Below are 14,000 nucleotides of genomic sequence, written 5' to 3' on the forward strand. Positions count from 1 at the left end.
ACAATTAAATTAAGAATAATTGCTATCAGTAGGAGTATAAACTTTCTTCCCTATATCCTTAGGACAGCTTGAGTCTTCATCCTTTAGGTCTCAGTTTAAATATAATCATGAAGACTTTCCACACTAACTCATGTACATGTCCCTGTCATTCTGTTAGTCCCTTTTTTTTTTTTTGGCTAGTTTTTCTTAGGACTTTACATATATACATATTTGTTTGTTTCTGCTCTGTTAGTCCCCTTAGTATATAAGCTCCTTGAAAGCAGATTCCATGTCTAGCTTATTCACAATTGTACCCTAGGATTCCAGTATAAAGCCTAACAAAGAATGCATCCAGATTTAATGAAACTCTTGACATTTTTGTGAAAAGCATTTATTTGATACATATATATTTTTTTTGAGACAGAGTCTTGCTGTGTCACCCAAGATGGAGTACAGTGGTGCAGTCATGGCTTATTGCACCCTCCACTTCTTGGGCTCAAGTGATCCTCTCATCTTAGCCTCCCAAATAGCGGAACTAGAGGTGCACACCACCACACCCAGCCAATTTAAAACATTTCTGTAGAGACAGGGTCTCTGTTGCCCAGGCTGGTCTCAAACTCGTGGCCTCAAGTGATTAAATTTTTAAAAATATGTATTTTTTTCTTTGTTTTTCCAATTTATATAAAAAACAGAAATACTAATTTTTTTATTATTTATTAACGTTTGGTAACACTTTATATAAATTTTCCCTTTGCGTTATATGGAAGTCTAAATTTACAGAATAAAACCCCACAGCAACAAAAACCCACATTTGCCTGTGTTCCTTCCATAATTTGAAATTTTTGCCTTTTTCCCTTACACTGACTTGAAGCCTGGCTGCTTGGGCCTAATTTACAAGGCATTAAGTACGCTCAGTAAAAACAGAGTGAGGATGCCCTGTTTCATAACTTAATTCCAAAGAGCCAAGCAGGACGAAATCGACCCACTTTTCTGCTAAGGGTTTGTCCCAAGAGGCGAGCTCTTCTCTGTCCGCTCCAGTCACGCTGGCTGACTGCCCCTGAGCACTGGACACAACCTTGGTGTCCCGGTTTTGGGTCGGGGTTACTTTCCAATTGTTAGGCACGACTTTGTCCGTGCGTGCGAGACTGTGGACTCGGAGGTGCGCATTTGGGGCGTAGCCGAGCCATTTAAACCAGCGAATCCGCGTTCACCTAGTCTTTCCACCTCTGCCCTATCTCGGCAGACGCTCCACGGATTTGCATGAACTCCCGAGTCCTGACCTTCCTCCCTTCTCCGGGCTGCCCGGACAGCTCGGGGCGGTCACTTCTTGCCAGCAGGCGTAAGTAAGGATGAAGTTGGAAAAACTGAACTTGATAGATCTAGAGCATGCTCCGCAACGCAGTCAGGGAGACGCTTCTGAGCGCCGGAGAGGGAGACAAGTTGCAACCGCGCGAAGGGGGCGGGCCGGCTCGGGCCGCTCGCATTTCCTGTGACAGGGCTGCCCCAGCCTCTGCTTCTCCCGCGGCGGCGGGACCATTTCCTGAATCGCTGAAGCGGAGGGAGGAATGGGGCAGGACTCTACCATTAGCTCAAAGGGCCAGGGGGTGCCCAGAAAGAGGTCGCGGGATACGAGGGCGGTCAAAAAAGTTCGGCGAGGGATAGGGGTTCCCCAGAGCGCGCAGAAACGAGACGTCCCCGGGCCAGCGTGTCTTTTTCAGGCTGGCTCCGCGCCTGTCCGCTCGGCCCCAGAGCATCCCCCCCTTCTCGCATTCCCAAGGTGGTTTAGCCCGAGAGGCCGGCGTCTTTCCCCCAGTTTGCCGTTCACCAGGAGCGCTCGGGACTCGCCGATAGTGGTGACGGCGGCAACATGTCCGTGGCGTTCGCAGCCCCGAGGCAGCGAGGCAAAGGGGAGATCACTCCCGCTGCGATTCAGAAGGTGAAACCGCGCGGGGTCGGGGATGCCAGGCCCTTCCCGCCTCTGGGAGAGACAGACACGGGGGGAAGGGCTGGGCCCGGAGTCGGTCGGGCCGGGGGCGGAGGCGGAGGCGGGCCTGCTGGGAAGCAGCCGTGTGTGGGAACCCGAGCTGCGGGCTGTGCCTGAGTGGGTGGTGGAAGAGGGTGAACCGGTTTTTCTCGGAGTCTTTCGCGCGTTCACGCGCTTTTCTACAGACACAAAAGCCCAAACCACCGCTGCCTGATTTCTCTAGGGATGGGGCGGCGTTCGGGCAGCGGGGCGCGTGCGCCCGGCGGTGTCCGTGCGGGGAAGGGCGTGTGTCGGGCCGGCGGCCCCGCGCGTTGCTCCGTAGTTACTTTGGCATCGCCCCGCCCCGCGCGCCGCAGTTGCTTCGTGCGGACCCCACCGCGGGTCACGGCAGGCGGAGAGGAAGTCAGAGCGTTGGTCGCCGCTCTGCATTTCAGCCGAGTTGGAGAGTTCTCTGGAGAACTTGGGGAACGCTGGAGGGAACCTTAGAGTCTGAGGAGCGGTCAGGGAAGGTCCACATGGACTTTGGGGTTACCCCCAGAACCTCTTCCCTTCTACATCGCCGCCTATTCATTTATTTCTGTAGCAAATATTTATTGCAAATATTTATTGAGTGCCTGTTTTAGGCGCTGAGGCTACTGTGGTGAGTCATGGTCCCTGCCTTCCTGGAGCTTACAGTCTACTGGTGGAGACTATCGTGACCAATTATATAAGTCGTGATAAATACACAGGGAGCTGCGTCCTGTTTAAACGATAGTGCTGCTGCGGTCGCTGCTGTGTTACTACCAGTCGGAACACAAAGGTTCTTTATTGTCCTGTTACCCCTTGTTGCCTACTAGCAAGGCAGCATTCTAAATTTTACTGACCTAGAGTTTCAGAAGTTACTGCTGTATTTAGCAGTTTACCTTAAATATTTTTGTTTTGTTTTATGCAGTGGAGCAAAGGTCAAAATAGAAAAAAAAGTCAAAGTCTTTAGTACCACTCAGACTACATAGATTATGCTAATTGGTTTCTGTTTACTGTCAGGTTCTTCATAGTATGGCATTTGACATTTGCCCAACTGTTGCTTTTTTTAATGAACAAACGGGCTTGACAGTGCCTGGAAATACGGTGCTTTCATGTAGTGCACTAAGTTTGCAGCCTGGCAAACAGCTCCAAGTACATACACAAAACTGCGATTCTGGAGGGTTCACCTTATTTATTTTTGCATCAGTATTTACTAATGTCCTCCCTCTCTGAATTTTCTGGTTTTTAAATTCGGTATGTTTTTCCTCTTAAACTTTTAAGACAGCTTAATTATGAAGTAAACTTATAAAGTCTGTAACATGCACAGAAAAAGTCCAGAGTTTTGTTTTTTCTATAGTTTCTCTTACATAAGTCTTAAGATATTTATCATGGATGATGATTAATTTGGAGGATGCTGATCAATTATTTTCTATTCTCAGATAAGAGAAAAATGGGTTCCAAATTAAGTGCCTTATTCTACAGTGGGAGAGATTGATATTAGATGTGAGATAGATATTCTTCTAATGGTGAAGTTCAATAGTTGAGGAATATACTGGAAATAATTTGTGAAATCATTAGTTTGAGGATTGGATTGGTAAATTTTAAGGACTTATTTTTTTTTTTTTGTCATCCAGTGATTCTATTTAAGAAATAACTGCATTTATTAGCAGATCATGTTAATGGTTTTTCCCCCCAGCAAGTGTAGATATTCATGTTCAGAAAAATGTCACAGTTAATGTTAAATGGATGTTCCTTTTATTGAGATAGAGTAATTTTGTGCTAATACTTTTGAATCCTGGTAGGGTGGGGCAGGTTCTGGAGGAGCATCCCCCGAGTCTGTAGATCTTGCAGCTGAATCAGCCCTTGAAAACTTAAGTAACTTGCTCAAAATGGCAAAACTGGCACTGAAACCGATTGGCCTTTTAATTGCTACAATCAGTACTCTTTCTTCAGTTCCACTTAGATGAATTATTTAACCCTCAAAATTGCTTTGAATTCTTAAAAGATGATAGAATGATAAATCGGTATGTTTTTCCTCTTAAACTTTTGAGACAGCTTAATTATGAAGTAAACTCATAAAGTCTGTAACATGTTACACATGCATAGAAATTATTATGTTTAATTATTATCTTACAATTGGCGAATCACAAGAACATGCTGTTATAAAGCTTGGAAACTAGCCAGCTACCTCATCGAGACTCCGGGGCTGAAGTTTTCATGTATTTATTTCATTCTGGCAAAGGACAGAATTTTTCTTTACTACTCCAAAGCATTAGAGTGATGAAAAGTCAACCCAGACTCTTACTTTTAGTCTTAGCTGGCCAAAACTTCTTTTACAGATAACGTAGGCAATTAAATGTTCGATATAAAAGAAATACAAATTTTCCCTTCTGGGCTTGAGGGAGAATAATTGGAATACTAAAATATTATTGATTAAACATGATATCATTCCAAAGGTGTAAAATAAGATTTTCTGTGGTGAGCTATAGTGTATATTAAAAAAGACTCAAGGGGATTCAATTTCCGTATAGATGAAACATTTCTAGAAATCTAAAGGGGAAAATCAGTTATTGAAAGGATTGTCCATATGAACTGTGCATGGCATATTTTTACAAGAGATTTAACAGTTTAGTTCATAATGAAATTTTATTCAGGAGAACTAATTCACTAATCTTGCTTTAAATTATATTTGTTATTTAAAAGAATTTTAAAATACTTTGTAGCAGCAGGTAGCCACACTAACAGAAAGTAATTTTAAGTAAATTTTGTTTTTTTATGTTTCCATGTTTGCTCAGTGTTTTACGATCTGTAATAATTGGTTGGGAGCAACAGTATTTTGTTAAGGGATCCACTTTAGAGTTCTTGTACAAGCAGTATTTACTAATGCCCTCTCTCTCTGAATTTTCTAGTTTTAAAATTTTACTTGATGCACTCACTAGATTTATACTAAACCTTTTCTAATTCTGTTTCAGATGTTGGATGACAACAACCATCTTATTCAGTGTATAATGGACTCTCAGAATAAAGGGAAGACCTCAGAGTGTTCTCAGTAAGATTGATATGAAACTTTTTTTTAAAATCAGTTTTTTGTATTGGTTAATTTTTTACTTTTTACTGACAGCTTTATTGAGATGTAATTCACATACCATAAAATTCACCTATTTTGAAGTGTTCAATTTAGTGTTTTTTAGTATATTCATAGAGTTGTGCTGATATTTACATCATTCGGTTTTACAGCATTTTTCACATCCCCAAAAGAAACTGGGTGTCTGTTGGCAGTCAGTAACCCTCACCCCTCACCCCCTGACAACCATTAATCTACTGTTGTCTGTGTGAATTTGCCTGTTGTGACATTTCATATAAATGGATTGATATACAGTGTGATCAGTTTTAACTGACATTTTTATTTTTCACTTAGCATACTACTTCTGAGGTTCATCCATGTTGAAGCATGTTTCAGTACCTCATTCCTTTTTATTGCCAAGTTTTTTTTTTTTTTTCCATTATACAGCTGTACCACATTTTATTTATCCATCAATCATGGCCATTTGTGTTGTTTGTACTTTTAAAGGCTAGTAATGAATAATACTGCTGTGAACATTTATGTACAAGCTTTTGTGTGACTTTTCTTAGTTTTTATAAAAGAAAACTTTCTTTGGGAGGAGATTGGGTATCAGTTTGTTTCTTATACTTCTTGCCCTGCATTATACAATAATGACTTCAAATATATGTGTAGTCTGATCTGTGGAAAAGTTAGATCTTCATTTATGTAGAGTATTGAGTTGCATCCATGTATGTAGTGGAGAAAACAAAGCTTCTATCTAATAAATAGAGAATTGATTATCATTTATAAGGACCGAACTTTCTTACTTTAAAGTGATGTGTCTGAAGTAAATAATATGGCCCAATAGAATCTGATGTGGTAGAATAAGTTGAATGTACTGTTAAAAGTCTTTAGAATAGAACAGCGGTGTCCATTAGAAATACAAATGCAAGCCACATGTGCGATTTTAAATTTTCTAGTAGACACAGTAAACACGTAAAAAGAAACGGGTGAAATTAATATTAGTAATACATTTTATTTAACTCATTATTTCCAAAATAAAAAATCTCAATATTTTGCTTTTTTTTTTTTTTTCTAAGTAATAGAAACCTGTTGTGTATCTTTAATAACACATCTCATTTTGGGTTAGCCATATTTTATTGTGTCTAGTGGCTGCTACATTGGTCAACACAGCAGTAGAATATAGGTGACTCTTGGTATCCTTGGTGAATTGATTCCGGAACTCCCCATGGATACCAAAGTCCAAGATGCTCGTGTCCTTAATATAAAATGGTGTAGGATTCACATATCACCTACTCACGTCCTCTTGTAAACTTTAAATAATCTCTAGATTGCTCATAATACCTAATACGATGTAAGTACTATGTAAATAGTTGTTATACTGTATTGTTTAGGGAATAAGAAAAAAGTCTACATCTTCAGTACAGACACAACCGTCTTCTCCCCCCCCCAAAATATTTTCATTGTGTGCTTGGTTAAACTGTGGATGCAGACTCTGTGGATACTGAGGGCTGACTATTTTATTCTCACCCTTGTTTTGGGACACATCTGTCTTTCCTAGAGATCTCACTGGTATATCCTCAGGCAGATGATTCCCAGCATCCATGGGTCTTGCTTTGTTTGGTTTTCACATTGTATTGGTCTCTTGCTGTCATTTGATTTACCCTCTGTTTAATTCCAAGTTTCCATTACTTTTTCCTCTTTAAAAGTGTTTTTAAATTTAAAAAGTCACATATGGTCATTGTAAAAAAAAATTGTAAAGTGTAAGTTTGTGTAGATGTCACCTGTTACATGTCACTATCTTATCTCCTTCCCCTCCATAGGAGTAACTGCTTCTGATGCTGTAGTATGTATCCTTCCAAACATTTTTCTGTGCATTTACATATATGAGTTTATATGTATGCATGCACATTTATAGATATTGTTGTTTTTAATACTCAATGTAGGTTACAGTTTTAGAAATGGAATTACTGGGTTAAAGACCACGGTAAGTTGATAAATTAACCAGCAAAATGATTGTATTGGTTTGCTTTCCCCCAGCCAGGTTTTTAGAGTACTAGTTTTCAGCTATCCCTGTGAGCAGTCGATATTAGACATCTTTAAAATATTTTTGCACATCGAATTGCTGAAAAGTGGTGTCTTAAGTTTTTGTTTTGGCCAGGCATGATGGCTTAAGTTTTTGTTTTGGCCAGGCATTTCTCATGCCTGAAATCCCAGCACTTTGGGAGGCTGAGGTGGGAGGATTGCTTTGATGACATGAGTTTGAGAACAGCCTGGGCAACACATTGAGATCTGTTTCTTCTTAAACACCATCACCACCACCAACAACAAAAAAAACACAAAAAACCTTTTTGTTTTGAAATAATTTCACACTTACAAAAATGTTTCAAAGATAGTACAAAGAATTCCTGTATATGCTGCACTGAAGTTTTTCAAAGGATAACATAGCCTACTTGCTTTTTTATTCATTTCTTCCCCCATATTTTTCAGAAACATTTGAGAGTAATTGCAAATATAAATCCCTCTTGCTTTTAATAACCTCAGTGTGTATTTCCTACAAACAAGCACATATTCTTAAATTACCAGAGTATAATTGCTAAAATCAAGAATGCAATACTATTATCTAATGTTTAGGGCTTTTAGGGCTTTGTTGAATTTTGCCGTTTGTCCCATTAGTGTATATTTTCTGGTCTGGGATCCAGTGCAGGATCTGGTGTTGTATTTAATTGTCATGTCTCTTAAGTTATACTTTAATCTGGAGTCCGTTCCATGATTTTGACATTGAAGAGTACACACCAGTAGTTTTGTGGAATGTCCCTCATTGAGGATTTAACTGGTGTTTCCCATGATTAAATTCACACTATACACTTTTAGCAGAAGTACCACTGATGTGATATTGTGTCCTTCACAGTGCATCCTCAGTAGCCTTGTGATAGCAGTTTGTCCCAATACGGGCGATAACTTTGATCACTTAATTAAGGTAGTATCTTAACTAGGGTGATATCTTACCTTTATGGTTTGTTCACCATAAAAGTACTATTTCTTGTAATTCATACATATCTAATACCTTGAGGCACACTTATATTGTTTCTCATCATACTTCAACACATTACTTTTAGCTTCCACCAAAAATCCAGTGATTTTTGCCTAAGATAGTTAACACTTTAGGTGGATGCCAAATGATAACTAAATCTATCATTCCTTCTACTTTTACTTAAATCTAGCTGTAAGGAAGAAATTTCTCCTCCTCCTATTCCTTCATTCTTTCATTCACTTATTTATATCTATATGGACTTAAACATTATTACTGTATTCTCTAAGTTATAATCTGTTTATTTTTTTAAAATTCTTCTAGATTTGGCCAGTGGGAGCCCCTCAAGCTGGCTTCTTGATATGTCATTATGTCTTGAACATTGTCTTATTTTTTTAATACCACAAAATGTTCCAGACTCATTCTGATTTTTTTTCCTGTGCGAGTTGGCAGTCACCCATTTCTCCAAGCCCTGGTTTTTTTTTTTTTTTTTGGAGAATGATTATTGAGAAACTAAGATCTGAGTGCTAGGTTATCTTACTGTTTAATCTCTTGTATGTTTTGCATTTTATATGATCGTTTTCATTACATATATTGTTGCTTAGATGAATCTTGTCTGCATATTTGAAAATGTTCTTTAAAAAAATTAGCTAGCTGATCTATTTCTTTGGTTTAACGATTGATAATCATCAATAATAAGGAGATCGCTTCCTCAAGTCAGCCATGGAATGGTAAAACTTAGAGGCACTGATTAGAATACAATCATGGAACTACATAATGCATTTTTGGTTAACAACAAACCGAAAGATTAGAATACCATATTTCTACTAGAATAACTCATAAGATTATAATACCCATTTCTACTGTAATACCCATAAGATTATAATATAATTTTACTGCACCGTTTCTATTTAAATAATATACAAATACTTACCAGTCAGTACAGTACACCAAAAGTATTAAGTACAGTAAAAGGCTTTGCAAGTTTGTAGCCTAGAAGCAATAAGCTCTACTATATAGCCTAGGTGTGTAATAAGATATACCATTTAGATTTGTTTTAAGTACTCTTGATGATGTTTGCAAAACAATGATTAAATCACCTAACAACACATTTCTCAGAATGTATCCCCATTGTTAAGTGATGAATAACTGTAATTATTTTTACTTTTGGCTTTTAAGAACTCCAGATAGTGCCAAGGATAGTATATGTCACGGAGAGTGTACGTTTAGGTCTAGAACTAACTGAGTCAGCAAAAGTTTATACTGTTTGTATTTTCAACTTTTTCAAATATATGTATGATCATTTCCCTCATTCTCTACATACTGGATTAGACCTCATTTCTCACACATACTTGGTGAACACTTTAAGCAAATGGGGCTTACATTGACTTTGGGAGAATCTTAAATTCTGCCTTTTTTGATGGATTTAATTTCTTTTGTTCTTCAGATATTCTTTCTTTCTCAGGTTGTCAGTATTGGTTTGTGAGTGAAGAGAAAAGAAACTCCTCAGCCTTAACAAGTGTTCTTGTTTCTCATTGTAGGAGAAGCAAAAGGAAAATAAAGGGATAGATTAATACATGACAGCCATTTGGGAATTGATAGTCCAACTTTAGTTTAACAATTCTTTAAGATGTGATAACTTTGCCTGAAACATTTCTTATACAAGAATATGAGTATTTACTACTTTTTTGTTAGTGTTCATCTTTGAACCTTGAATCATCTTAGAATATGCTAAATTAGTCCGGGTGTGGTGGCTCACACCTGTAATCCCAGCACTTTGGGAGGCCAAGGCAAGCAGATCACCTGAGGTCAGAAGTTCAAGACCAGCCTAGCCAATGTGGTGAAACCCCGTCTCTACTAAAAATACAAAAAATTGGCTGGGCATGGTGCTGGATGCCTGTAATCCCAACTACTTGGGAGGCCGAGGCAGGAGAATCGCTTGAACCCAGGAAGTGGAGATTACAGTGAACTGAGATCATACCACTGCACTCCAGTCTGGCTGACAGTTACACTTTGTCTCAAAAGAAAAAAAAGGATATGTTTATTTGATTAATGCTATAGAATAATGCAATTTCACAGAAAATAAACATATTACAGTTAGCAAAGGCCAATTAAAAATTTTCATTTTTACCTACCTTTTTATATGAGGGAAAATGAATATGCTTTATTAAAGTTAATCTTGAGTGTTGTTGGTGTTATAACATTTCCTCCATCTTTGTATTTTAGTATATCTCTTTTTTTCTGTAGTTGGAGATTACCTATTCACTGCCTTCTCTATATGCTGAGATGGGTAGTATAAACACAGCCAGCATAAATTGTTGGTCATTGCTACAGTAGTGAGAAGGAAGAAAAGGTGTGGTTCCCACCCTCTTTCCTGGATTTTAACAGACCATATCACCGTACTTGGATTTGAGGTTTCTAGCAAAATGAAAATGGCAGAAGGAAAGGGATAAGCATATATTTTTTTTTCTTTTTCAGATGGAGTCTCACTCTGTTGCCCATGCTGGAGTGCAGTGGTGCAATCTTGGCTCACTGCAATCTCTGCCTCTTGAGTTTAGACAATTCTCCTGCTTCAGCCTCCCAAGTAGCTGGAATTACAGGCATGTGCCACCATGCCCAGCTAATTTTTGTATTTTTAGTAGAGACAGGGTTTCACCATGTTGGCCATGCTGATCTCGAACTGCTGACCTCAAGTGATCTGCCTGCCTCGGGCTCCCAAAGTGCTGAGATTACAGGCATGAGCCACCGTGCCCAGCCAGGATAAGCATATTTCACTGGACTCCTTTATTTAGTTCTTTTTTAAAAAACTAAATTTACTAGTGTACTAAATGTACTAGTATGGACCTATTGCACACATCAGTTATTTCATCTAGCTATGCAATCGTGCAAATTATCAACCTCTCTAAACATTAGTTTCTTATCTGTAAAATGGAGAAAAGAGCTCCTACCTCATAGTTTTGGTTTGTGGATTAAGTGAAATATATATGCATATAAAACAATTAGAACACTATTTAGCATACATGGTAAGATCTCTGAGCTCATTATCTTTAAAGATACTATTATTCAGAACTTTTGCAGAGTAAATAGGAAAAATTGAAGTGCTATTGATGTTTGGGTAATAAATTTCCTATGAAACTTTAGAAATGCTTACAATGCTGTTTGTACTTAAGTAGATAGGAAGAAAATTATTTTTTAATATTGATATTTGTTTTGTTTTAATAGGTATCAGCAGATGTTGCACACAAACTTGGTATACCTTGCTACAATAGCAGATTCTAATCAAAATATGCAGTCTCTTTTACCAGCAGTAAGTACCTTTAAAATCATGTGAAGTAGATAATCTTTTCATATGGTATAGCACATTTTTGTTGAATGATTTTTAAGTTTCATTTAGTAAATCTCGCTTTACTCTGAGAACAGGAAAGTATTCTATGTTATCTAAAAGCTTTATTGTTTTGCTTTTATGTTTAATTTGAATTCACCTAAAATTGATTCTGTCCCTGAGAAAGTTGTATTCATTTACCTGTCCACCTACCTACCTATTTATTTTAATTTTTAATACAAGTAATTTGTTAATAAATCTGAAGTATTTCACAGCAAATCCCAGACATCATTCAGTTTGAGCAGTAGATACTGTATTTCCATATTCATCTCTAGCAGACAGGACTATTCTCTTACCCAGCTAAGTTAACCTTAATTTATGTCTTGTAATATTCAATCTGTTTTCAATTTTTATCAATTATCTAAAAGAAACTAAATGTTTTACACTTGATCTTAGCCAAAAGGCCAAGAAGTGATTAAAAACCTAAATGTTTTAATAGTAGTTTGCATCAGAATCCAAACAGGGAACACATAGTGCATTGGTTGGTATGTGTCTTAGTCTCTTTTAATCTGTATCATTTTATCTTTTTAAATCTTCATTTATTTGTTAAAAGAACTGGGTCGTATGTTGTGTAGAATTTTTAACATTCTGGATTTGGGTAATTGTATTCTCGTGGTCCTTTAACGTGTTCCTGTTTCTCTTATTTCATGTAAATTGGTGATTGGAGAGGTGTAATTAGTGAGGTTTAGTGTTGGTGGCGCTTTGTATTTTCTATAGTATCAGATCAGAATGAACATGTTTGGTTGTTCCATTTTTAATGTTAAGATTGATCAATGGATACAGTTGATAACAGACTGATCAATTTATTATGAAGTTCCCTGTCTACTTATCACTTAATGGTTTTAGTAGTCATTGGTGCTTGTGGACCAGATCCTTAATTTCACTTTGGGATCACAGAATGGTGAATTTCTAATTTTATAATCCCTCCTGCATTTATTAGCTGTAATTATTTTAAAAAGAAAAACTTCTTTCATTAATTATTTGGTTATCCTGAAATTAGAGAGTGCCTATAGGAACATCATGATAAAGGCTTGACTCTATCCTTTTATCAGTTTTCAGAATGAGTTGGTCCCTAGCAACCTGTGTAGGTTACCATTCAGTTTAACATTTTTGTTTATATTATCTGAACTTATACATTTTTATATTTTTAATGTTTAAATCTGTCACAGTCATTCTTTATTATGTTGACATTTTTTTTCTCTGATCAACGGAAGCCTTTTCATTTGGCTCCTGTGTCCTTTTGACATGACTCAAGTATTTCATGACCACTTTGTTTTTGTGATTTGAGAGAGGTATTAGGCTGATTACATTTTCTGCCCCAGAACTGGAATCAGCTGTTTCTTCAAGGAGTTCTTGTTTTTCCTTAATTTAATGGGAATTGATATTTAGAGAGCACAATTTGGATGCTTGGGGCATTTATCATTACTGGGTTTTCATTGTTTCATTGTTTCTAGGCCTTTGTAATGGACAGACCTAGTAAACATTTTGTTTTTAAAAGATAAAATACTGAGTTCTTAGAAATATTTCTACTTCAGGAAAGGATTTTTATTTAGTTTTGAATTTATATAGTAGTATCTTCTTTCTTATCCTAAAAATCTTGGGTTCCTTAATGACATTGCTATATTTGCCTTCTACAAATTTATGTAAAACATATAACAATGTAATACCAAAATTACCACTGACAATAAGATGCTTGTCCGGACACTAAGATACATCCTACTGAGGATATTTTAATCAGAACATTTTGTTTTGAACTTGAAATAGTTTTTCATGTGGCAGTTGTCATGAACTGGATTACCAGCTAGGTAGAATTTATTTTTGTGAATAATGTGAAGGATAGGTTCAGTTTTGTTTCCATATGGATAGTTCTTTGTCCCATCGTTACTTATTGGAAAAACTAACCAAAATATCTTTATTTTTGTCATGCAATTTATGTTGTATCCGGTGTCCATATATATGTGGGTCTGTGTCTGATCTGTGTGTATCGTTTTCTTGGTCTGTTTTTATGAATTCTACTATCTGGTCATACTTAATATATATTTGAGAAGTTCTTATTCCTTTTTTTTTCCCCCAAGAATATCTTGGCTGTTGGTTCTTTGCATTTCCCTATACACTTAAACGCCAGTATGTCAGGTTATACACACATACATGTAATCCTGTATGGATTTTCACTGAGATTACCTTTACTCTAAATCAATTTGGGAAGACTTGATATTTTTACAAAATTGAGTCTTCCAAATTGTGAGCATTGCATATATTTTCATTTATTTAGTCCTTTAATGTCTGTTAATGAAGTTTTATGATTTTCCCTGTAGATATTTGCACGTCTCTCATTGAGCTTATTGCTAGATATTTAATACTTTGTTGTTTTTTGAGGCCACTTTAAATCGAGTCTTTGTTTTATAAGTTTTCTAACTGCAGTTGCTGTTCACATGGAAATGCAATTGATTTGAATCTCACATTCTTGTTGAACTCTTATTTCTAACAGTTTTTCTGTAGTGCTTTCAGTTTTCATTGATTCACGATCATATCATATGTGAATAATGAGTTTTCTTTC

At 37.1% G+C, this 14,000-nt stretch overlaps 1 protein-coding gene across 3 annotated transcripts in view; it reads left to right on the top strand.

The window, feature by feature from the left end:
• The first annotated feature begins 1,193 nt into the window (after positions 1 to 1,193).
• Positions 1,194 to 14,000, top strand: part of SS18 (SS18 subunit of BAF chromatin remodeling complex) — a 68,890-nt gene continuing 56,083 nt past the window's right edge. For 2 of the 3 annotated variants that reach the window (XM_012445052.3, XM_012445054.3), the window contains exons 1-3: positions 1,785 to 1,915; positions 4,939 to 5,015; positions 11,284 to 11,368. In XM_012445052.3, the coding sequence (XP_012300475.1) occupies positions 1,847 to 1,915; positions 4,939 to 5,015; positions 11,284 to 11,368 (231 nt within the window). In that variant the 5' untranslated portion in view covers positions 1,785 to 1,846. Of the gene's footprint in view, positions 1,319 to 1,784; positions 1,916 to 4,938; positions 5,016 to 11,283; positions 11,369 to 14,000 lie in introns of those variants that run through there. The other variant, XM_012445053.2, reaches the window with a different exon arrangement.

The sequence above is a fragment of the Aotus nancymaae genome, unplaced genomic scaffold, assembly GCF_030222135.1.
Source record: "Aotus nancymaae isolate 86718 unplaced genomic scaffold, 86718_ANA_hifiasm-v0.15.2.pri h1tg000020l, whole genome shotgun sequence".
Classification (NCBI taxonomy): domain Eukaryota; kingdom Metazoa; phylum Chordata; class Mammalia; order Primates; family Aotidae; genus Aotus; species Aotus nancymaae.